The sequence below is a fragment of the Neopelma chrysocephalum genome, unplaced genomic scaffold (genome assembly GCF_003984885.1).
Source record: "Neopelma chrysocephalum unplaced genomic scaffold, ASM398488v2 Primary Assembly neopelma1_65, whole genome shotgun sequence".
In the NCBI taxonomy this organism is placed as follows: Eukaryota; Metazoa; Chordata; class Aves; order Passeriformes; family Pipridae; genus Neopelma; species Neopelma chrysocephalum.
The window spans coordinates 52,423-77,039 of NW_020897722.1; the positions used below are offsets into that span (position 1 = coordinate 52,423).

The 24,617-nt window shown below is 52.6% G+C and overlaps 2 protein-coding genes across 6 annotated transcripts in view; both read right to left on the minus strand.

Moving 5' to 3' along the window:
- LOC113967932 (mitochondrial Rho GTPase 2) overlaps positions 1-124 on the minus strand; it is a 50,404-nt gene extending 50,280 nt beyond the window's left edge. For 3 of the 4 annotated variants that reach the window (XM_027683992.1, XM_027683985.1, XM_027683982.1), the window contains exon 1: positions 84-124. In XM_027683992.1, coding sequence (XP_027539793.1) covers positions 84-93 — 10 coding nt within the window. In that variant the 5' untranslated portion in view covers positions 94-124. The remainder of the gene's footprint in view (positions 1-83) is intronic. The other variant, XM_027683984.1, reaches the window with a different exon arrangement.
- A 129-nt stretch (positions 125-253) lies between these two features.
- CFAP70 (cilia and flagella associated protein 70) lies at positions 254-24,541 on the minus strand. Of its 2 annotated transcripts, none has more exons than XM_027683994.1 (28): positions 24,422-24,541; positions 23,629-23,743; positions 21,242-21,428; positions 20,851-20,946; positions 20,438-20,517; positions 19,229-19,402; positions 18,683-18,865; positions 18,172-18,263; positions 17,090-17,189; positions 15,988-16,119; positions 14,290-14,412; positions 13,641-13,715; positions 13,085-13,176; positions 11,316-11,376; positions 9,888-10,079; positions 9,132-9,263; positions 8,189-8,314; positions 7,420-7,553; positions 7,208-7,323; positions 6,876-7,049; positions 5,841-5,948; positions 5,047-5,135; positions 4,103-4,255; positions 2,592-2,753; positions 2,313-2,402; positions 1,224-1,325; positions 530-577; positions 254-365 (listed from the first exon to the last, which is right to left on the minus strand). In XM_027683994.1, exons 2-28 carry the CDS (start codon positions 23,737-23,739, stop codon positions 285-287), a joined length of 3,213 nt encoding a protein of 1,070 aa, XP_027539795.1. In that variant the 5' UTR covers positions 23,740-23,743; positions 24,422-24,541; the 3' UTR covers positions 254-284. The 2 variants fall into 2 exon arrangements, with proteins under 2 accessions (XP_027539795.1, XP_027539796.1); XM_027683995.1 differs by having other exon boundaries at positions 24,392-24,539.
- Positions 24,542-24,617: the final 76 nt, after the last annotated feature.

Here is a 24,617-nt window from a genome sequence, read left to right on the forward strand (position 1 = left end):
TGACACCCTCGGTCCCCCCACGTCCCCCCATCCCCGGTGTCGCTCCCGTTCCCCCCATGTCCCCCCTGCCCTCTCCCCCAAACCTGCCGCCATGGCGCGCGCCGCCGGCTCAACCGTCCCGCGCGGCCGCAGCCAATCGGCGGCGCGTTACGGCCCGTCACGTGACCCGGGGTCCCGCCCCTCCCCCGCCCCGCTCCCCTCGGGGTCGCGACGGGGTCACGACACGATCGCGACAGAGGCGGGAGGAGCGCTCGGTGCGCGGGGACTTTATGTGCCCGGGGGGCTCAGAACGCCGGGTCGCCGAAGCCGAAGCGGCGCTGGGCGGCGCGGATCTCCCGCAGCAGCGCGTCGTTCCGCAGGCCCAGCTGCGGAGAAGAGGAGGGCGGTCAGGGCCGGGCTCCACCGGGACCCCCGGCACACACACGGCTGTGCCTCAGCCCCGCTGGGACACCGACGGGAGACGGAGCTTCCCGTGCTACAGCCGCGCCTCCAGCTGTGGAGGGAACAGGGCGGGCGGTCAGACACGAACCTTGACGGTGTATTTGTAGCACTGCTCTGCCTCCAGCTCCCGCCCGCCCTGCGACAGCGACAGAGCCGCCAGGGAGGAAATCGTAGGATCGTTTAGGCAGGAAAAGAACTTTAAGACCGGCAAATCCAACCATTCCCCCAGCACTGCCAAGGCCACCACTAGCCTGTGTCCCCAAGTGCCACATCCACATGGCCTTTAAATCTCTCCCAGAATGGTGACCCCACCCAGCCCTGGGCAGCTGTGCCAGGGCCTGACCACCCTTTCAGGGAAGAAATTTCCCCAATATCCAATCTAAACCTCCACACAACTCGAGGCCATTTCCTCTGGTCCTGTCCCTGCGAGCAGAGCCCAACCTCCCCAGGCTTCACCCTCCAGTCGTGAGGGGCCCAGAACTGCCCCCAGGACTGGAGATGCCTCGGTGGTGCCCCTGCCCCAAGAAAGGCACAAGATCTCAGTGAAGGGACATTTGTAGGAAGCTCAGCAGGGAGGACATGCCCCGGGGGATGACAAGAAGCAAGGAAGGGCTCTGCCTTTGCCATCTGAATACTTTGCTTTCCCCAAGCACTGCCCCCAGACTTTTTACCACTGAGCTCTACACCATAATCTTCAGGTTTGTGAGCAGATGCCAATAAGCCCCCCAGTAAACCCCTGAAAACCCCCCTGCCCATTGGGCTGGCCAGGGCTGGGCACTCACTCGCAGACAGATGAGGGCGAGATATCCCCACACTTCAGCGTTGGTGTTATTTAGGGCATTGGCTTCAGAGAGAGCATCTTCTGCTTCCACCAGCTCTCCCAGCTTGAGGGAGACAAGGAGAGGCATGGACAAAAGGCAAAGAGCAGGCAGAAGGGGCTTCAGAAGTGAACAGCCATTGCTCTAACAGGAGAAGAAATCAGTGCATCAAAAGCTCCTAGCAGGGTTCCCCTCATAGGGACGCAGGGAAAGGATTTAGGACAGAGACAAGCAGTTATCCTCAGTGCCAGCATCCAGCTCTCCAGTCTGGAGAACAAACTTCCCACTGCTGACCCCCATAGGATCACACACTATTTTTAAATCAGCCTCCAGCTGTAAGGAAGGCAGCACAAACACCTTCACCTCCAGGAACTGAGTGATCCAGCTCCACGAGGAAACATGGCTGTGCTCCTGCTCCCTATTCCTGCTGTGCAGCAGGTCCAGGCAGGCAGGGGTAGCTGGTGCCTGGTGGGCTGCAGTTCCCTGGCCCAATTCCACAGCCCCCCCAGGAACTGCACATTTGGCCAAGGGAGAAACAGAAGTTCAAGTTCCTTTCCTGGTTGCTTCCCTTGGCCAAGCTCCCTTGGAGGAACCTGGTGAAGTGTTCCTTGGGGAGATACCACGCTGCTGGTGGCTGGGTGTCCTTGGCAGCACCTCAGATGTGCTGGATTCCCTTGGGAAAGCACTGAGATTCCTCCCTGCTGACATCCCACTCAGTTCCTTGGTGGTGACATGCAGGTCATGTGCAGGCAGGCACTGGGAGCAGAGCCCAGATTGATTGCCATGCCACCCTGGGGAAGGAGGTCCTGGCTGGAGCTGGGATGAGGGGGAAGGCTGGCTGCTCCCCGAGCAGGTGCTGAGCAGTGACACAGCCCGAGTGCCCGGGTGCCACGCTAGGACTGTGACAGTGCACAGGACATGATGGCCTGTGGAGCCACGGGCCACAGGCAGCCAAGTTTTACTTAAATCCAGGGGATCATGCAAAAGCCAGCCCTGTGTCCCATGCCATGGCACTGATTAAAGCACAGGTGACATGAAGGCAGTGGCACTTACCCTGTAGCAGGCGATCCCCACCCCCAGCCATGTGAGACAGGACGCAGAGTTGTCACAGGCGAGCAGGTAGATCTGCTTGGCCCGGCCATACTGCCAGGGGAGAGAGAGAGAGCCATGCTTCTGCAGCAGCACATCACTCCACAGGCAGACCCCTCTCCTCAGGGATTTGCCAAACACCCCGTCTCCAGTGGGACTCAGACCCCCACTCTCCCCACAGCTGCTGGGGGAGCAACTTGCTTTGTGGTAACTTCCCCTCCAGCACTCCTGCTGGCTCCTCACCTCTTTCTCTTCCAGGTAGATGGAGCCCAGGCGCAGGTAGACGAAGTGCATGTCCACAGCATCCTCCACAAAACTCACCACTCGCTCATAGCACTCCTTTGCCTGGCCACAGTCCCCCTTCAGGTACCACAGATGTCCTTTCTGAGCCCAGACATTTGGGTTCTGTGCACACAAAACCAGGAGTGAGACATGGATGGGAGACAGGAAACACCTGGGAGGAGGGCTGGGACACCTGTAAGCAGCACAAAGGAGGAGCTGAGCAGTGTTTAATTATATTATTACAACAACCCCCTGCAGCACTCCAGGGGAGAAAGGGAAAGAACCTAGAGGTGCCAGTTGGCAGCAGCTGAACATGAGCCCAGGGGTGCCCAGGTGGGCAAGAAGGCCAATGGCCCCTGGGCTGTACCAGCAGGAGCAGAGCAGTGAGTTCCCCCTGGCACTGCCGAGGCACCTCCAATACTGGGGGCAGTTTTGGGCCCCTCACGACAAGGCAGGTATTGAGGGGCTGGAGTGTGTCCAGAGAGGGGAACAGAGCTGGGGAAGGGGCTGGAGCACCAGGAGCAGCTGAGGGAGCTGGGGGGGCTCAACCTGGAGAAAAGGGGGACCTTCTGGCTCTGCAACTCCCTGAGAGGAGGAGGGAGCTGGGGGGGTCGGGCTCTGCTCCCAGGGAACAAGGGACAGGAGAAGAGGAAACGGTCTCAAATTGCACCAGATGTTTACATTGGATATTGGGAAAATTTCTTCACTGAAAGGCCTGTCCAGCCCTGACAAAGCTGCCCAGGGCAGAGGGGGAGTCCCCATCCCTGGAGGGATTTAGAAGATGTGTTGATGTGGCACTTGGGGACATGGTTCAGTTGAGAACATGGCAGTGCTGGGGGAACAGTTGGTCTCAATGATCTTAGAGGGCTTTTCCAATCTAAACAATTCCATGATTCTATGATAGCAGGGCATGTTTTACACACAGAGTTGAAGTCAGTGGGCTGCCTGCAGGACACCAACCATGGGATCCCCCCCAGCTCCCTGCCCAGTGTCCTGGCCTGCACAAGGCTCCCAGGTACAGTCAGCAGTCACAGAGCATTCCCAGGTGTCACCTTCCTCCCTCCTTCTGTTGAACCTGCCTCCCCAGAGCCACCTTCCCTCTCTGCTGAATAGCAACCTTGTTTCTCACAAAACAGAGCCTGGCTCATGCACCAAGAGAAATGAGAACAGGATATACCCATCCAAAGGGAAAAGAAAGGCAGATACTGCAGAGGGAAAGGCAGAGACAGGCTCAGAGATGCCGCCGGTCTGTGCAGGAGGTGACAGGAGGCCAGGAATGAGTAGGATAACAGGGAGGGCAGGGCTGCAGCCACAGCCTGGTGTGACTGCTCTCCCTGCTGAAACTGTTGTGGACTAACATTGAATTGTAAAGTGGAAATGAAGCTCTGGGTTCACACACACACCAGCACAGGTGGCTGCAGTGTTTGGGTGGGGTCCTGCTGCAGCCCCCCCAGGGACACACGTGGCGTTACCGTGCAGTCAATCCGAACGGCCTCGTGCAGACACCGCTCGCATCTGGGGAGATCTTCCTGCAGCAGGGATGTCCGGGCCAGGGCCAGGTAATACCCACAGCTGGGGCCTCCCTGTGGGCTCAGCAGCTCGTGGGCCAGTGCCTTGTGAACAAACTGGGGAGGAAGGGCACAGGTGGTGGTCAGGGGAGCAGGGAAACCACAGGCACACCAGAAAGACAGGGCAGGGGGCTGACAGACAGCCTGTTTGACTTCCATGAACAGAAAACACATGGGAGATTTTTTTTTTTCCCTCTCCTTTGAATGTTGGTCTAATGTAAGGTGTCCCTGGTCTAATGTAAGGTGTCCCTGCCCATAGCAGGGAATTGGAATGAGGTGAACCTGAATGTCCCTTCCAACCCAAACCATTCCATGATTACTTCTAGTTCTATTTTGCTTTAAGCAACTCATTCTGCCGTGTAAAATTTAGGCAGGCAGCATAACATGACAATCAGAGAGACCCCAGAGATAACTGTGTGGGACAGGGACATTCCACAGGTGAACAAAAATTACTCTGACACACACAAGGGTCTGAATCATAGTGGTTCTGGCATCTTGGAAACATCACAATAATGGATCCTGCCTCTGAATGTACAGAGAACAGCACACTGCACCATTTCTGAGCTGGCTGTTCCCTCTGCAGCAGGCAGCGCTGGGCTGAGGCCCCCTGAGGGCCTCACCTGCCCAAGATGGCTGTGTCCACAGCCAGCATTGTGGGCTGAATGCTCTGCCTAGCCACAGTTTGGCACCTCTGGGCAGTGGTGGCGTTGCTCCCTCTTGTGCTCAGCATCTGGAGTGGCCACAGCTCATTCCCTGAGCCCAGGAAACAGGGCTGGCTGGAGATGCCACCAGCTTTTTGGGAATAAACCAACCTCCCTTCCCACTCCTCCACTCCCTGTTGAGCTGACCTGGACAGCATTGACTTTCATCAGGAATTCCACTGCCTTCATGAAGATTGTGCAGGGAGGTTGGTGAGGTCCTGAATCAAGGGATGGTGCTGCAAGAAGACATGTCTCTGTCAGTCCCTAAGTGGGGGATTTATTTCTGGAGGCAGAGCAGGGCCTGAGATCCTACTGGGGACAGAGGAATCCCAATAACATGGTGTAAAACCCAGGAGGTGTCAGGGGAGGCTAAAGCAGAAATCAGCATTTCTTTCTCTAGGGTTTATGTTTTGTATGAGATCTAAAAAGAAATAATGCTCTTGACCCACTGATTTTCCAGTCCAAATTCAGAGGAAAAGGTGGGAATTTATGAATCATGCTTGTCAAAAACAACTTCAGTGAGGGTCTTGCCTCCCCAAACCAACCAGGGGCCCTGAGGCACCTGGCACTGCCATGTCCACCATCCACTGGGGAGTGGAGCTGTGGAGGAGGCAGATCACACACCACAGGACCAGAGGAGATCCATAGGGACACTTTAAGAGCAGGCATCCTAAAATAGAGACATTCCAACAGCAGAGGAAGGCCATTGGGTACATGACATGAGAGAGAGAGCTGCATTCAGGCTGTCCATTCTGAGATGTGCTGCTCTGAAAATCGGGATGAACCTGCTTTGCCTGGAGATTCCCTGGCTAGGGAGAGAGAACAGGCCTTGGCATTGTGACATGCACAGCTCCTTGCTCCCACATTACTCCCCACTGATCCCACAAGGCCATCTCCCAGCACTGGGCTCTCCCTTGCACACCAGGTCCCCATTCCCTGACCTTCCAGGACTGTCTCTGGTGCCGTAGCCTCTTCCTCGGATGTCACACAGGCCAGGGCAGGCTCCACCACCTCTGAAAGTTTGTCAGCTGAGCCATCTGGAACCCCTTCTGGAATGAAACCCCCAACAACCATTATTTGGAAAGGGTTTGCCATAAACTGCCCAGCTGGGAGCATGATTCCACAAGAAACAGGGAAGAGAGAAAATATAAAAGATCTATCAGATTTTCAAAGGTGGGAAGAAATTTCTTCACAGGAGGCAATACCTGGGGCTGGGGTTTTGAGTACAAGGTTACCATGTGAAGCCACAAACAGGTATAAATGAGGCAGGATGAGAGGAAATGGCCTCCAATTGTGCCAGGGGATGTTTATGTTGGATATTAGGGAAAATTTCTTCACTAAAAGGATGGTCAGGCCCTGGCACAGCTGCCCAGGGCAGAGGTAGAGTCACCATGGAAATGTTCAAAAGACATGTGGATGAGGCACTTGGGAACATGGTTTAGTGGTGAACATGGTGGTGCTGTGTTAACAGGTGGACTTAATGATCTCGGAGGTCTTTTCCAACCTTAGTGATTCCATGATTCTATGAATACCCCTTCTCTCATAATCAGAAGGGACCAAAAACCACACATGACATGAGCCTGCTGGCCTGAGGCACTGTGCATGGAGTGGTGACAACATTAAAAACGAAGCCAGCCAGCATTTCCTGCAGCTTGGCCAAATATTTGGGACTCAAGAGAGTCTCAGCTCAGGCTGGACTCAGCAAGGCTCCAGAGGAAGCCTTGAGTTCAGGGTCACTGCCCAGCTGCTGGTTTGCCCTTTGAATTGGTGAGGCAGAGCTTTCCGAGCTGTGTTGGGAACTCACAGCGACAGCTGTCATGGAATTCTACTCCAGCTCACAGTCCACATCTTCTTCCTTCGCCCTTTGTATTTCTCCTCTTAGAAATTCCCCTCCTTCCACCATTTAGCACGTCCCACACAGCTCCAAGTCCCTCCTTGCTGGTGCCAGGGCACCCCCTGGGTTTGCCCAGCATTACCTGGCAAGAATTCCTCTGGGTCTGTGCTGGGAGAAATGTCCTTTTTCCCTCCTCCTCCCTCAGCAGCCTCGGGGATTCTTCTCTCCTCACTGAGCTGTGCTTGCAGGAGCTTCTTGGCCTCACGGAAGTTCCTTTCTGCCTGAGCATTATTATTCTGCAGCTCATAAAACAAACCTGTGGGAGACAGACAGAGTGGCACAAGCAGACACCTGACCCTTAGCAAAATCTTTGCCTTAGCTCTCAGATTGGAGCAGGGAGAAGAGGATCAGGGGCAGGACAAATGCTTGGCTCTACAGGAACACCTGGAGGACCAGGTAGGCTTGGCTTTGTACCTGAGAGGGTCCAGGCTAGGATGCTGGATGGCTCCAAGCAGCAGGCATCCTCAAAGAAAACCTCTGCATCCTCATAGTGCTGCAGCATGACAGCCCCAATCCCACAGAGCAGCAAGCTGGGGCAAGGGGGGCCAGTCAGCCTTGCAGGCCCCAGGTAGTGCTGTGGGGCACACCCCCCACCTTCCCACCGACCCACTGGGAGCACTCAGCACCTTGGGACATGCTGGAGGTCCACAGAAAGAGCCTGCTGGAAGCACTCCTGGGCTTTGGTGGTGTCCTCGTGCAGGAGGCAGAAGGCTCCATAGTCCAGCCAGGCCTGGATGTTGCGCTGGTCCTGAGCTATCCTCTAGACAACAGAGATCAGGGCTTTCTTGACCACCCCAGCCCAGTTTGGCAGGAATCAAGCCCTTGCCTATCACATGCGAGGGTGTCCCTTAATTGGGATCGTGCTGGAAGCCCACTTCCTCTAAGCTTCCTCCACCTAATGCATCCCCTCCAGCTCCAGCTGACCCCCTCCAAGGGCCCAGTGTCCCCAGGACTGACCCAGCAAGCCTTTTGGACCAGCTCATCCCATTGCCCCTGGCCTTGAGGCTGGAGTCACAGAATCACAGAATATGCCAAGTTGGAAGGGACACATGGGGATCATCGAGTCCAGCTCCTGGCCCTGCACAGGAACCATCCCCAAGAGTCACACCCTGTGCCCAAGAAAATTGTCCCAATGCTTCTTGAGCTCTGTCAAGCTTCAAGAATGGAAAATGCTCATATATATGAGTCCCTAGTGACCTGGCCAGGGATAGTCACACATCCTGCAGAGAGCAGCATCTCCCTGGAAAATCCCTCCCATTCCAGTCTGAGTATCCCGGTCACGTTCAGCTCCTTCATCCCCACAGTCCAGGCTGGCTGAGCTGTCACCAGTGGCCCCACACTGCTGCCAGCACAGACACAGGGGATGTGGGCAGGGAAGGACAGGGTCTCCTTTACCTGCTGGTGGTACAGAGAGGCCAGTTTGTAGTCCTTGTTGGCTTCAGCTTCGCGAGCAAAGAACCCAAGCTGCTCCTGGGTCGTGCGGGATGGAGGGGCAGGAGAAGCACCTTCCTCAGAGAGGAGCTGGTAGGGAGCAAGGCAGTGTTACTGGGGAGGGGAAGAATGATTCATGTGATCCCAGTCCAGCACTGCACCCAGTACAGACCAGCATGGCTGGGGCTGGACACCAGGGAAAGCCAAGCTGTCCCAGCTGCTCTTTGTGGTGGGACACATTCCTGTCACTCCGAGGTACCTCTGCCACACAGGAACAGGGCAATATCCATTTTTACAAGGGCATGGACAGGCACAGCAAGGGGGAATGGCTTCCCACTGCCAAAGGGCATGGTTAGATGGGATATTGGGAAGAAATTCTTCCCTGTGAAGGTGGTGAGGCCCTGGCACAGGTTGCCCAGAGAAGCTGTGGCTGCCCCATCCCTGGAAGTGTCCAAGGCCAGGTCGGACAGGGTTTGGAACAACCCAGTCTAGTGGAAGGTGTCCCTGACAATGGCAGGGGGGAAAACAAGCTTTAAGGTCCTTTCCAACCCAAACTATGCCATGTTTCTATGATTATTTACAGCATTCCCTAGATCAAAGCTTCTGGGGTGCCACTCACTGGTGACCCCAGCTCATGCTGGAGGTCTGTGCTCTGCCCAGGTGAGTGGCAAGAGGCACAAACCCAGCCACCAGCTACAGCAGCTTTACAAGTGGCATCTCACACATATGCCACCATAGCAGCAGGATACAGATGCACTGGACCCTGCCTTGAGTGGGGCTTGGGGCCCACGTGTGATAACTGCAGAAATGGAAATATGAGTCTGCTTCTGTCTTGAAGGCAACAGTCCTTCACCTGCCCTGGATTCACAGTGAAGTCGTGGCCCAAGTGCCCCAGGTTTCTCCTTACCTGGTTCAGGGCAATGTGCATCTGTTCCACGAGGTACACGTAGAGCTCACTGAGGAATGCCTGGAGCTCCTCCTGGGTCTCAAATGCTGTGGTCTTCAGGTATTTCTCCCTCACAATCTTCACCACAGGATACTATGGAGACATGGGACTGTTGGACAAGGAAGGTCCTCCCTGTGCCTCCCACGAGCTCCATTATCAGAAAGAGCCAGAACGCACTGATTTTGCCTGAAGTTCCAACTTAGTTCTGAGGAATAAATCCAGCCCAGCACTGTTAAAAGTAAAAAAAAGCAAGCAGGGGGAATTTCCTCCCCACCTCCCTGACATTCCGGTGCCCCTTTAGGGACACCACGTGGAAGCCTCATCCCCTTGGCACAGAGAGGGGGATCTCTGGTCAGAGCATAGCCAGGGCTGAGCAGCTTGAGAGAGGGGAACTCCCTTTTCCTGCCAGGGCAGACTGTGGGTGTGTGAGATATCAGCTTTGCCTTCCTCAGGTTATGACCATGGGGCAAATGGATGTGACCATCTCCCATTCATAGGGAATGTTCTCCAGGTGTGGGACCAAAGCAGCTTGGTGCCTCCTCCATTAGAGGTGAACCCTGTCCCCCCAATGCCTGTTGCAACAGCCCTGAGTGGCAGGAGCGGATTCTGGAGCACCACATCATCCTGAGTTACCACCGTGGAGCAGCAGTTCCTCACTGAGAAACTGTTGAGACAGAACAAGTAGCGAAGAAGCAAAAAGCACAAACAAGCCTTTACCTTTAGCTGTTCCTTAAAAGCAAAATATTTCCCAGAGGTGTTGAGCTCATAGTTGAGCTGACGCCTCTGTTCCTCCAGGGTTTGGTGGTCTATTGCTCCCTGGTCAGGCAGCTGCTTCCCAAAGAGCTTGTGGTATTCACTCAGGATGGCATTGGCAACGCTCGTGACACGTTTGTGATAATCTTCCACCACCTAGGAAATTAATTAATTAAATTTCACAAGTCACTTATGCAATCAGCCTTGATATGTATTTGATTTGGCACAGCCCACGCCTCCCATTAACTCCACCTGACTCAATTAGTCTGTCACACATCCTTTCCTGTCCACGCCTGAGGGCTGAGAAAATATCTACAGGTAAACACAAAAGAGCTCCTTCCTGCAAGATTTTTTAATAAGAACCCAGTATTTCAGTCATTGCTGTCTCTTCTATAGCAATATAACTGTCTGTGAGTAAAATATATCTCATTTACTGGGAGCCTTTAGACCCAGGAGCCAGCCTTCTTCAGCAGAGCCTGTAATCTCCATAATCTTGGTCCTCAAGAATTCTGGGTGACCTGAGAGTGGTCAGGGCTGATTCATGTTTGTCTGAGTCTGATGAAGCAAATGGGCTAATGAGAGACAAGAAACTGTTGGCACTGCCCAGGGTAAACACTAGGCTCTGGTAGCCTCTTTCCCCAGCATCCCATTTCCTTCCAAACATCCCCTCACTGCTGCCTTCCCTCCTTTGCTCCATCTCTTCCCTTCGTATGGGCTGTGAACACGAGTGATGTACCCCAGGAATGATTTCCCAAGGCACACTTCTGTGGAGATAACACAGCCAGAAGTTTCCTTTTCTGGATGTTTCATGGAATTGTAGAATCACAGAATATCCTGAGTTGGAAGGGACCCCACAAGGATCATCAAGTCCAACTCCCGATCCTGCTCAGACACCCCAACAATCCCACCCTGTCCCTGAGAGTGTTGTCCAAACCCTCCTGGAGCTCTGGCAGCCTTGGTGCTGTGCCCACTGCCCTGGGGAGCCTGGTCAGTGCCCAACCACCCTCTGGGGGAAGAACCTTTCGCTGAGATCCAACCTGACCCTGCCCTGACACAGCGCCAGACGTTCCCTGGGATGCTGTCTGTGGTCACAGGGAGCAGAGATCGGAGCTGCCCCTCCCACTGCCCCTTGTGAGGAAGCTGCAGACCCCGACGAGGTCTGACCTCAGTCTCCACTTCTCCAGCTGATCACACCAAGTGACCTCATCCACTCCTTATATGGCTCTATTCCCCTCTAGACCCTTCACCATCTTTGTGGCCTTGCACCATCATCTTCTTCAAACCTCATCTACGTGTTGCTGCAGGGGTGAGAACGAAGACTCTCCTGTGTGAGAGGAATGAGGGCAGGATGGGTGGCAGAGTGGTGGCAAGGTCACACACCCTTGCACGTACCTTCTTGGCTCCTTCAGTCTGGGCAGGCAGTGCAGGGCGAGAAGGAATCATCTCCTTGACCCTGTTAATGAGAGCACAGAAGAGATCAGCCAGATACACTGCCAGGGAAGTCGGCTTGTTGTGGGCACAGGCAGCGTGTAGTGAGAGGGCTCCAACCTGCCATCGTGTCCCTGAGACACCTCACAGGGACCTGGGGGCAAAACTGATGCCAGACCAAGAGTGAACTGTCAAGGCCAGATCCCTACAACTGATGCTCATCATAGCAGGGTTAACATTTATTACTGGCAATCAAAAACACTCTCCTGGAGCAGCAGATCTGTAACTCAGAGCTCCTGCTCTGCCAGAACAGCTGTAGGGAAGGAACCACCCTGAGGAAAGCTCTGAAAAATTTGATCACTGTACAACCCAAGTCACCTGATCCATCAGTTCCCAACATCACACAGTGCAGCTATGGCACCTCATCCCCTGGTCACACATTGACACCCAGACACCAACCTTAGACCACCTACCCCCAAACACCACACCAACCCTGTCTGGGCCACTACTGGAGTTACATTAGTTACATTACACCTTTCATTAGGGTTACTATAATTTTTACTAAGATTTTATGAAGGTGAGGGTGACTGAGCACTGGCACAGGAGCAGCTGTGGAGTCTCCCTCCCTGGAGATATTGAAAAGCCATCGGGACATAACCCTGAGTAACCTGCTTTGGGGTTCACTGCTTGAGCAGGGAGGTCAGACTAGGTGACCTCCAGTGGTCCCTTCCAACGTGAACCATTGTGAGATTGTGGGATTAAAATCCTTGGTGCCAAAACAGCCTTAATTCATTGAGATTTTATCAACATTTCCTGCTTGCTGGATATGAGAACACTCTCAGTCCTCATAACCCAATGAGCCAAGGTTCCACATGCCTCATTCAGCTGCACACAGCAGGTGAACGAGGAGTTACCCTGAGCTCTCATCCATTGCACTAGAAATGGTATAAAAAAGGCCAGGAAAGGTCTGTTCTAAGGGGGATTCACCTTCTTCAACCTGTTCCTCCTGGAAGACAGTAGGCAGCACAGAGGACAACACACATACTCTCCCTTCAAAGAATGGCTGATACTTCTGTTTGAGAGAGACATAGATCTGCACTTGTTATACTTTATTCATTTGCTGCATTTTCTGGTTTTTTTACTCAATAAATGAGATGTGCTGGTCCTTTCCTAGCCCATAACACAGCAGGGTTACCACTGGACAGGAAGGAACTGCCTCAAATCAGACAGACAGTGGAAGACTCAAAGTAGCAGAGATGAAAGAGCAGCAGAACAACATGAAAACTAACATAAAAGCCAAAAATCGATAAAAACATTGTGAGAAAACTTCTGAAAAGGTAAAAATGACAGAATGTTCTGGTGAAGTTACAGCAGCACTACCCCGGACAGTCCATGCTGGTGGCCAGGACTCACAGGCAAAAGGCAAGCACACAGGGATTAGTGGGAAACAAAGCCCAGACAGGAACACAGACACTGTTGTGCTGCTCTGCTGTCTCTTGTTTGGAGAGGAACGGCAGGGAGATGCCAGCTGGGATGAACAAGTGTTTTCCCAACACACCAGATGCCACCTCTGAAGCAGTTTGGCCAAATCCTCCCCCTGATTCCCGTGGGCTTTGTCTCATGCCCTGGGTTGGTCCTGGCACAGCATTCCAGGGGGGAGCTTTCTGTACAGCCCCCTTCCTACCCTGCAGAAATGAGCTGTCAGCCCCAGGGCACAGCCCCTCCTCACGCACCGGCGGGTGAGCTCCTCCCGCAGCCGCTTTGGGACCAAGGCCTTGTCCAGCTTTATCTCCAGCACCAGGAACGTTCCTGCCTCACCGTATTGCTGTGAAGATAAACATTGCTCTCACTGTTGTGCTGTCTGGAGCCTTTCTGGCACGATGAAATACTGAGCATACAGCTACAGATCTCCAGACTGCAGAGATACAGCTTGTTTTATGGCTCGCCCTCAGAATGAGTTACAGCAGCAAAATTCAGCTCAAGATAACAGGTTGGGAAAAAGGAGAGAGCCTGGATAATCAATCTGCCTGCAGAATGAATGTGCATTCAGAGGAAGAAGCCAAAATATGAAGGAACCCTTTTAAATAAATGCTTGATAATTTACAGAGACCTTCTGGCCCGATGCTTGTCTGATCTCCAGCTGGTCTTCACTGGAAGAACTCTGGGATAGCATCTATGTGAAATATCCCTTGTCCAACTCACTCTTAAGGAATTTAATTGTGTGGAAGGTGTGAGACACCAGCACAGTGATGCTCTAGCATCTCCTTCTCTTTGGAGAAATATAATTACCTGTCCATCAACACTGCAAATTCTGGTACTTTCAGGTCCTCCAGTGCCATCTGACAACTGGATTTTGGATGGGCTCTGTAATGATTCAGAAAAAGAAAAGATATCTCTTGTTTCAGTCTCCATAGATCTCATATCTTTGGAAGTTCAGTGTGTGAGATGGTACCTTTGTTCAGTGCTAAGATTTCAGGTTAGAAGAGACCTCCTCAGGGTCTGCAGATTCCTCATGAGGGAAAGGCAGCACTGACCTCTGCTCTCTGTGACCAGTGACAGGACCCAAGGGAATGGCTGGAGCTGTGTCAGGGCAGGGTTAGGCTGGATATAAGGAGAAGGTTCTTCCCCCAGAGGGTGGTTGGGCACTGAACAGGCTCCCCAGGGCAGTGGGCACAGCACCAAGGCTGCCAGAGCTCAAGGAGAGATTGGACAGAGTGGGATTGTTGGGGTGTCCTGTGCAGGGGTTGGACTCGATGATCCCTGTGGGTCCCTTCCAATGGAGGAGATTCTGTGGTTCTATGACAGTATCTCTTAGCTGGCTGGGGCAACAACAGTCCCATCTCTGGTTCCTGTATCCAGCCCTGGTTCCTGCATGCCCCAACTACCCCTGACGTGGAAGCAGAGCAATCACAGTGCAACGTGCCTCCCAAGACCTTACCGCTCTGTTGGAATCTTTGTCTTCCTTCTGAGTCTTACTGGGAAGGGGAGGGGTACCCAGCCCTTCCTTGATCAGATTGAGATGTGACTTGAGTTCCCAGAAAATACTGTGCTGACTTTTGGTCTGAAAAAAAGAGGGAACAGAGGGAATCAAGGGACAAAGTAGGCTTCCTCACCCCTTTGCCTTACCCTGTCACATCACAAAACACATCATCAGGGTCTTAAATACATTAAGAAGCTTTGCAACCTCATTCTCCTCCCCTAGAAGTTCAGCTGCCAATGCTCCAGGCCAGCCCTGATCCCATGTAGCTGTGAAGCCTCAGGTTGGACAATGAGACTCAGAAGGGTCTTTCCATCTTCCCTCCAGAGATTTGTGTTTTCACTGAGGATTGGCCCTTGATCCTTGCCTGAGCTGTGTGATAGACTGCTAGAACCCAGTTCTATGATCCTGACCCACTGGCCACAACTCCTGGCTGGATCCTAGACCTGACTCATGGCTGTGGACTTGCCTGGTGATGTGGATTGTTAGAGGAAACTGGCCACCCTCACCACATCTGCTCTGCAAACTTTTGGGTGCCCCCACCTGCCTGGCAGTAACTCTCAGCTCACCTGGTGTGGAGCAGCTTCCCTGACACACACCAGGGAATTGCAAGAAATAGGTTTGTCAGGCTCTGTGTTTACCCAGCGTTTGACCCCCCAGACAGGCTGTTCCCCCAGCATGGTTATAGGAATTGGGCTTGCAAGAATTATGGGGATCCTGGGGAAGGAATGGAGCAGCTGTATGGAGACTGCCTAGACCACGAGGCAGCCAAAAGCATCCATAACACCAAGGAACGAGAAGGACTTCACTTGTGACAGATGCCACAGGACAAGCAGCACCACACAGCCAAGATGCTGTTATTCATTATGGGGAAGCAGAGCCCAGCCAACAGCTGTGTGCCCAGCCCTGCTCTACAGCAGCCAGTGGGAGCAGGGAGACAGCAGAAGGGCTGGAATTCACCCGGCTCCTGCGCCTGGACCACAGCACCACAGGGAACGTGGGTGGTAAAACCAGGCTGTGCATCTGCCCTCCTGAAACAAGCTCAGGTCTGTTCCAGGAGGGTGGGAAAATGGAGATGTAACTGTCACTCTTAGTAACAGAGAGGGAGAAATGCAAAGAAAAATAAACCTCGGTGAGCCAGAGCTGAAAGAGCTCCAGTGACAGCTTTTTTGGTGGTTGCCTGGGGTAACGCAATCCTTTTAAAGCCACTGTTTGCTCTTCCCAGCAACACAGTTCATTTGCCCAGACTGGGGAGAGGGGAGCATTCTTACAGCTCTCAGCTGATGGCAGAGGGGGGAGTGGAGTGAGATTCAAAGCCTCTCTAAGCCCCCAGACCTGCTCACACACCCCCAGAAATTCCCTGCCTTGGAGAAATCTGCACCTAAGAGCTTTTATCACTATTTTTCTCCATCACCAGAAGAGCAGTGAAGGTTCAGATCCAGTTTCAAGTACCCCACTGCCCATGCTCCTTGCACCCAGACACCTCCTGCCCACTCTGCCTGCTCCCAAACACCCCCCTGCCCACTCTGTCTGCTCCCAAACAACCCCCTGCCCACTCTGTCTGCTCCCAAACACCCCCCTGCCCACTCTGCCTGCTCCCAACCTCTCTGTGCAAACCCAGCTGCAGAGCTGGAGCTCTGGCTGCCTGGCTGCTCTCACCTTCTCGAACACTTCACTGTCTTGGTAGCCAAAGACACGGAAAGCTCCTCGGATCTCCTTCACACCAGGGCACAGCAAAGGCAGCATGTTGACATATGCCACGCCATGGAAGGAAATCTGTGTTTCATCTCCCTGGAAACACAGAGCAAGGGACTGAGATACTGAACAGACTGTTATTCTCCTCAGGGAAACAGGGTCACTGATCCCATTAAGAAGAGGCCACACAGCAAACTGAAGCACCTGATGAGCCAGGGGCTCCCTGTCACTGGCACACAGCCAAGACAACCTGGATGAATACACTGGAGTCATTCCATATGTAGAATATTAATTTCATCCCACTCCCTGTGGGGCAGCTTTTCTCTCTAACTCCTGCACTCTGCTGTTCTTCAGGATGGTCTTGTTGAGTTACAGCTGCAAAATTAGCAGCTGTGTGGCTAGAAACCCTACCCTGTGCATCTTGGGCTGGACAGAAACCAGGTGACTGCAAAATCTTGGCCCTGGTGAGTGCTGAAAGGAATTTACACCAATTTATATGACTTTACTATGGAACAGATTAGGAGCTCTCACGCTACCAGCTGCCAGGAACGGAACCATTAGCTAAGGGGCTGGTCCTCTGTTAAATCACCCTGGTTTATGTCCAAAATCATAACTTACCTACAGCCCAAGAAAGAAGGCATGAACTTCTTCAAGATGTTCCAAAATGCCATTAACCAAAGATAAGCTCAGTGAATCACCTTCATTCTCTTCAAGGCCAGGCTGAACGGGCCTCTGAGCAGCCTGGTCTAGTGGAAGGTGTCTCTGCCCATGGCAGGGTGTTGGAATGAGATGGACTTTGAGGTTCCTTTCAACCCAAACCATTCTGGGATTCTGGGATTCTAAAAAGCACCCTTCCCCTGACCTCTTTCCACCCAGCTGCCACAGACCACCAGTGAGAGCTCTGTATGCTATAAGGAAAAAACACGACCCTTTGTCTATTTAACAGCTCTATAAATGGGATTTTTTACAAAGCCTCCTGCTCTCTGACTTGCTTTGGCCAGTTCAAGGCTGGTTTTGGTATCACAAAGGCATCAAAAGGAAAATGCATACCCCTCCCCACTGTTACCTTGTCAACTTTGCTAGCTTTGCCTTTGCTGGCTGGGGCTGTGGACACCCTGCAGAGCTCCACAGGCCAGTACCGACACTCCACAATGCGCTTCTGCAGCCTGCACACAGAGCAGGGATCAGAGGATGCACAAACCAAGCTGGAGAGCCCCACCACCCTCCTCTCTGCCCCAGCAGCCCCTCTTGGGTTTGCTTCAACCCAGTCTCACAGCAAACACCCTCAGGCCACAGGAACACATGTGCTTTGGGGCAGCTGGGGACGTTTTCCCTTCCACCCACTGCTGTTTTCATTTATGGCACAACCAGCTATAAAACAACTGAGAGAGCGACACACTCGGTTTTCTCTCTCCCCTGGTTACTGCAGAAATAAAACAAGCAAGAAGGAGCGTGGTTAACTTTGGTGTAAATCCTGAACTGCACAGAGCAAGCAGACCCTGAGCTCCCATGCAATGTGGCTGGTGACTCTGAAACCAAGAGACGTGTAGGGAAAATAATTTTAAAAATCAAATGAAATAGAAGGGAATATTTCTACACAAGGAGTAATTTTGCTGTGAAACTCACAGCCATGATGCAGCTGAGGCCAAGAAAATAGAAGGATTCCAAGAGAAATGGAACACTTAGCCTGATCTTGAGCATATCTGGAGCTGCTAAAGGTAATGCTTATCCAATAAAAAAGCAAATGAGGAGTGCCCACGTGGAGTGAAAGTTTTTAATGTATTGAAAATTCAGTAAAATTTAATTAGCAGCTCAGAGGAGAGCTGTGTGGGCCACCCTACCCTACTCCATGCCTGCTCACCATAACTGCTGCCCCTTCTTTCAAAGAGTCCCCAGCCCCAGTTGCTGGCAACAGGAATGAGCATTTGTGGCCTGGAGACAGCAGCTCCAGCTTCTCCACCTTCTCCCAGCACAGCAGTTCAAGGCAGTTCAAGGCTGCTCCCTTGCTCAGGCCAACAGGAGCCACGGGAGGTGAGGCAGAGCCACAGCTTGACCTGTAGGAGGTCTGAGACCACCTGCATGTTGCTGCTCCCAGCCTCAGGTCACTCATCTGAGCGTGTTCTGGGGTGGTTCCCTCAGGTCCCTTACACAGCTACTGCAGCAGCATCCAGGTAACAGCGCCTTTCCATGTCCCAGATGATTCTCTTTCTGCTTTCTGCTTGGATCCTGAATTCCATGTCCTGTGAGAAACACCATGCAGTCAGAGCCAGGACAGCAATCCACAGCCTGCATCGTCCCCAGAAATGTTGCCTGGGAGAGCATGTGAGTCAGACAGAGGTGTCCAAGTCCCCATAGCCAGGCCAGCCCAGCAGAGAAGCCAGCAGCCCTTCCTGCAGACACCATCAGTGTTAAGAGCCTGGCTCATGACACATAACACAACTCCCAGCCCAGCAGCTCAGTGTGGGTGGTTTTTGGGGACCAGACCTGCCACACAGCCCCTTGGGATCTCTCCTGCAGTGAGTCTGCATGCCTGCTGTCCCAGGGGAACCATCTCCATGCCTGGACACTGTGCAGGACTGACCAACCACCTCCTCATAACAAATTTTTCTCAGTCCCTGCTGGTTAAGTTCCATCTGTGACCCTGCCAGTCCTTCCTCACCTCGCTTTTGGTGAGCTCTCCATCCTCATCCTCATAGGGCCCTCCAACAATGAAGGAGTTGGGTATGCTCAGGGCACCAGGAGCCAGGATGTTACCAAGGGGCCACTTTTTGGGACGGGGTAATGGTTCTTTTTCACCATCAGCCTTCACAATGCCATTCCTGAAGAGCAAGGGGAGTTCCTTCTAGAGAGACATGAGAAACAAAGGATTTGCATTTCCAACAGAAGCAGGAGCAAGAGCCAGCTGCTCGGAGCTGGGATAACAAAGCTAAGCAGCAGTGCAGGGCCTGGCTCAGAAAACACACTCCACCACACACATACAAAGAATGGGATAAATATAAAGAGCCTTGTGGAAAAAGCGCTGCCAGGTTGAATCCCAATCTTTCCAAGCAGAGCTTTCTGTTAAAGAAACATGTCAAGCCACAGAGGCCTCTCAACAAAGGCTGCTGGTGCACAGGCACAGGAACTGTACAGCCCACGTGCCTGGACACTTGTTCTGTGGTGTGGGAGAACAAATCCTCTGTCACCGTGCCTGGACCATTCTCACCTCACCAGCTGCTGGGACTTGCAAACAAGCCATGTAGTTTGTCTGGGAGTCATTGGCAAATGCTTCAGGAACAGAATAAGCTGCCTCCAGCGTGACACTCAGGAGGCTCCCACTTGAGAACTCCGTGGCAGAGAGCAGGGGCTCTTTGGTGCACAATGTCACTTCAAGGTGAGCCTGTGAGACAAAGATAAAGTAGAGCCAGTAACTAGACAATTATAAGTTGCCTGGTCTTAAGGAGAAGCAAGCAGAAAACTAAGGCCAGAATGTATAATGTTATCTTATGCCTCATCTCAGATGTAAAAGAAAACAGACCAGGACAGCAAAGGAATTTCAGGATCAATTTGGCTCAATTGTGGTATTTGTTTGTTTAAATCACAGCCTGTTTAAGGTAGGGCATGTGCCCTGAGGGTCTCATAAAATGAGCCATGGAGAATGAGGCAGGGTCTCATAAAAGGAGCCGCAGAGAAGGAACATCAAGGATGGAAAATGATGCTTTTCCCCTGGTGATTCAGAAGGCCGTGCTTTGCCTCTGCCCTATCTCCACACTCTGTGTGCAGCCTTTAATTACCTGTCCCAGCCCTGGATGGATGGTGTGCAATGAAAAACCAGCTGGTCAGCATTTATTACCTGGCCTCCCTAATGAGTGTCCCCCCATCTTGCTCACTGTGAACCTTTTAAACACAGAGATGCTAATATGATATCCACCCTTCCAATTCACTCCTGGTGCTCACTGCAGGCAGGCTCAGCAGCAAAATTGGACACACTTTCCCAGTCTCATACTTCATTCCCTTCATTTTAGTCACTGGGTACTTTGCAACCAGCTGAATGAATAAGGACCTTTCAGAAAAGGCAGCCAGAGCTCGTATGATAATGGACTCAGATATTTTATCCACAGAAAGGAAAACTAATAAAGCTGGGGAGGTGACCCAGCTGTTGTATTTTTTGAGTTTTTCACCACTGTGATTTCTATCTCTGTTTTTTTTCCAGAGCAAATCAGTAGCTGCACACATTAATATCTCCCAGCATGACTTCACCTATCACAGGCAACTAGGGACAGACGTCAATGGGAGCAGGAAAGGCCTCCAAGCCTGTAACATATAGGGCTGCACCACATCTGTGATGAGCCAGGTGGCTGAGTCATGCTCTCCCTCCCATTAAAAAGCAGCAGAGAGCTGAACAAGGGAAGGAACAGTTCCGAATTCCACATACCATGACCTCCAGGCGTGGGCTCTCTGATGGGGAGGCAGGCACTGCATACAAAGGAGCTGAGACCTTCAATGAACACTCTCCTGGGAAGAAACAGGAGTGTGAACAGCCTAAAGTGAGGCTTTCGGCAGAGAATCATAGTCATGGAATGGTTTGGCTTGGAAGGGACCTTAAAGATCATCTCATTCCAATCCCCTGCCGTGGGCAGAGACCCCTTCCACTAGACAAAATCATGGTCTAACTCCTAATGCTGAGTTACTGATGCCACTCCCTCTCCCCCTCAGCCAGATTTTGCAGAGCTATGAAGGTCACTTTGTCAGAAGAAGGTAAGTTATAGTCAGGGTTCCATAAGCAAAGATAAAAAAGTGCCAGGGAGCAAGAAGTGGCTATGGAGGCTGTGGAAGTCAATGTTGTACCTTGTAGCAGAGGTAGAAGGTCCACCACAGCTTGGCCAAGAGGCACAGTCTTCTCCTGTTTTTTCTTCTCTTTTTGCCCCACTTCTACCACAGTCACTAGGGAGATAAAAGGAGAGGAGCTGGCAGAGTTCCTCAGACCAGCAGTTCGGGGGCTGGGAAGGGTCTGTGTCAGCTCTGGCACATGCTCCTTGTCATCTCCCAAAGCCAACATGCACAGTGAAGCCAAAGGAGCACAGGCCCACATGGAAGGGGATTCTTCCAGCTGGCAGAGATGGAGCACAAGCGCTGAGATCCTCCCACTGCTGCTGCTCAAGTGCTATCCCTGAACAAGGGACTCCTGCAGCCAACAGTACCCACCTCTGAGGAGGGAGATCCAGCACCAGGTACTTACAGAGCAGCGGTTTCTGTGCAATGACATCCAAGGGGTTGGGCCCATCGGGACTGCACTCAAAGCTAGTAGTGAAATTGTAGTTTGCTGTCCCGTCTGGCAAGACATCAGCCTTGGAGGAGTCTCCCAGGGCTGCTCCGTTGTACTCCACACGCACCAATGTAACCAGCACGTCGCTTTTGAGAGTTTTCTGTCAAAAAAAAGAGCAGATTAACACCTGCCTCTGCAGCAGCAGCCTGGGAGCCGAGTTGCTCTGGCAGCAGCTCAGTTCAGTGCCCAGGACAGGGCTCACGGGTGGGGGCCTGTTCCACCAAGAGCAGCAGATGTTGGCCATGCCAGGACCTCACCCTTCCCTGCCTTTAAGAGGGAAATTTCCTGCTCCACCATGCCGTGATGCCCCAAAGATTATCAGGAGCCTTGGTATAGGAGATGGAGAGGTCCAGGCTTCACCCCAGGAAAGACACATCTAAAACAAATCCCAAAATACCCCACTGATATTTTTGTGCTTCTGGGAAGCTTGAGATGTTTGTTGTCTCTAAGAAAGTAGCTCCTGAGCTACAGGGATGAGTTCACAGGATGCTTGTGGATATCATGTCGCTGCAGAATGCCCTGAAATGGATGAGAGGAAACAGCCTCCAGTTGTGCCAAGGGAGGTTTAGATTGAATATTAGGGAAAATTTCTTCACTGTAAGGGTGGTCAGGCACTGGGAGACACTGCCCAGGGCAGTGGAGGAGTCACCATCCTTAGAAGTGTTCAAAATACATGTGGATGTGGCATTTGGTTTAGTGGTGGCTTTGCAGTGGTTGGACTCTATGGTCTTAGAGGCCTTTTCCAACCTTAATGATTCCATGATTCTATGAAATCAAAGAGGAGCTCCAGCAAGCTCTTTGGGGACCTCTGCAATTTGTTGTTACACCACCTTCATACCACTTGCTTTAAGCAGGGATGAGCAGATTCAAATTCTAGTTTGAATTTAAAATGTCTAAACAGAGGGGCTTAAACAGGAGGGATGGTGAGGGCACAACGTGTGGCAGGGGGGACCTGCATGCCTGGGCAGCACCAGGCACCTCTACTGTGAGAGGAAGTGCTGGGCAGCAGGTACCAAAGAGCCTCCCTGCAGGAGAAACACAATTTAGTTCTCAATCCACAGAGAAGTAGCTGAATACAAGGACCATTGTACCCAAACAACTTTTCCTTAGTGCTGAGCCACAGGGATGCCCAACCTCCACAGCCTCTTCCTCAGCTCCCTCTCTCCCTGTCACTGGGGTAATTAGTTTCATGTTGGCTCTTATACAAAAAGAGATCTCTCTCACTTGGTTTTAATTTTCAGCCCCTCTCCCTGTCTCCTTGAGCATGCATTCTATGAATGGCTAAACAGAATCCAATTAACCTTCCTCTGTGCCATTAATTATCCTAGACTCCTCTCTCATCTCTCTCTACACTACCTCTAATTAACCAGATTCCACACTTATAGCTGGAAGTGAATTCCACATTCTTACAGCTGGAATTCTTTTCATATTGTTGTTGTTGTGATTGCCCTTTTGTACCCCCCCCTCCTTTTGCCACAGCCCTTTCTCAAGATGGAGCAACCAAAACCACAAAGCAACATTCTGAATGCAATCAATACATAGGCTTATTCTTTCCAGCATTGTTTTTCCTCCTCTCACTTCATACCTCTCACCTGTTTGCTGAGTCTATCAGTGGGAGAGGTGCTCCAACACTACAATGTAACAGCCTCAAGCAGGTGCTTTGGGGTTGTTTTTGCTGTCTTCTGCTGGAGCAGAAGCAAGGATTTGCATTTTTCTGCTTGAGCTTCTCCTCTGCATTCCCTCCCAAATGCCAGTTCCTCTAGGAGATTTTAAGGACAGCTGGGTGCATCACATGGAAATCACAGCAGTGATGGTTTGATTGGCACCAGCTCATAGTCTGGCACTGGAGCCACAGCCTTTTTAAGCCCAGAGCCACCCTGTTGCTTTCAATATGGTTTAAACAGCTGTAGCTGGGATGAAAATCTGACTTCATAACCAAGTTGAGATCTTTTCAGTACTTGCCTCACTGATACACGTTTTCACTGTGTTTTGCTTTAAAAAAAGCTGCCATTTACATAAAGTTAGAGGAGGCAGAAAGTTACATTTCATCACAGCATTTCTGGACTGCTGCTGTGGAGGTACATTCCCTAATTTATGTGACTCACAAGCTTTTTCTCTGTGTGAACAAACCCTCAGCAGGGAGAGGAAGCCACAGTGTGGTATTCCTGAATCTCTGATACTCCCACCACTCCTTCCTGTAGCCTTGTCACCCCCCACCTGGCCTCGAACAGGATCCCAGCACACGGAATCTCTCTGGCCTCGTTTATTAAATTAGTAGAGACGTTTTCAAAGAACTTTACCAGGTCCTGCGCCTTCAGGACAGTGATCTGTACTGCTGCTGGCTGTGACGTGCTGGGAAGAGCTGCAGCAGAGGACACGCTCCCACCAGCCAGCCCTGCAGGGACCTCCATGGCTCTGCAGGAGAAAGAATGAGGCAAGAAACATGAAACTGCTCCATTCCTCTCCCAGAAACCTCTGCAGGACACAGCAGTGGTGGCTGTGAGCGCTATTCAGGGCTCGGCTGTCAAAACACCACTGAAAGCCGAGGGCATTGGCAGTGACGAATCATGAGGCGCAGGGGGAGGACAGAGAGAAATGTAATGTGAAAATTATCTGGCTCTGTAAACTTCACCCGGCTGCAGCTCTCAGGAAGGACTCGCTGTGCCAGGCTGCTCTCAGCTCCGAGCGCCAGGTACAGCCCTGGGCGCTCTTTTACTCCGTGTTTAAATTAATCATGACCTCCTGCCTGGTCCAAAGGCCTCTGGCTGCCACCCCGTCCCCTCACGGCTCCAACATGCCCAGAGGACCTGGCTCCATCTGCTCCTCGGGTTTGGGAATCCCTCCAGAGGCTCAGAGCACCCTGGGGACCCCACGGCCCCGCTGCCTCACCCCCCCAGCTCCCGCAGCCAGGGCAGGGGCGCTGGTGTCTGCCCGCGCCTGGCAGGGCAGCCCCTCAGCGCAGCCCCAACGGCCCGGGGGCTGTCCCGCCATGGTGCAGCCCCTGACCAAGGGTCCTGGGGAACTCCTGCAGCCCCTCACCCACGGGTCTGGGGGCTCCCCCACCTTAGGGTGCACCTGCCCGCAGCCCCTCACCAACGGTCCTGGGGGTCCTCCCGCCCGGGCGGTCCTGCAGCCCCACACCGGCGGAGCGGGGCTCGAACCCGTGGACTCCCCGACTCGGCGCAGGGCTCGCGTCCCGTAACCACAGCGACACAGCTGCTCCCACAGGACCCGAAACCTCGCGAGACCGCGGCTCTTCACACGGGATCGGGGGGCGCGTCCGTGAAGC

What these genes read in the sequence shown, in the direction of transcription:
- CFAP70 (XM_027683994.1), bottom strand. Translation starts at nt 23,739, where the DNA reads ATGGAGGTCCCTGCAGGGCTGGCTGGTGGGAGCGTGTCCTCTGCTGCA. An exon ending in CGGGAGGAGCTCACCCGCCG is followed by an intron (nt 11,377 to 13,084) that starts GTGCGTGAGGAG and finishes TCTCATTAACAG; the next exon opens with GGTCAAGGAGATGATTCCTT. An exon ending in TGCACATTGCCCTGAACCAG is followed by an intron (nt 8,315 to 9,131) that starts GTAAGGAGAAAC and finishes GCTCCCTACCAG; the next exon opens with CTCCTCTCTGAGGAAGGTGC.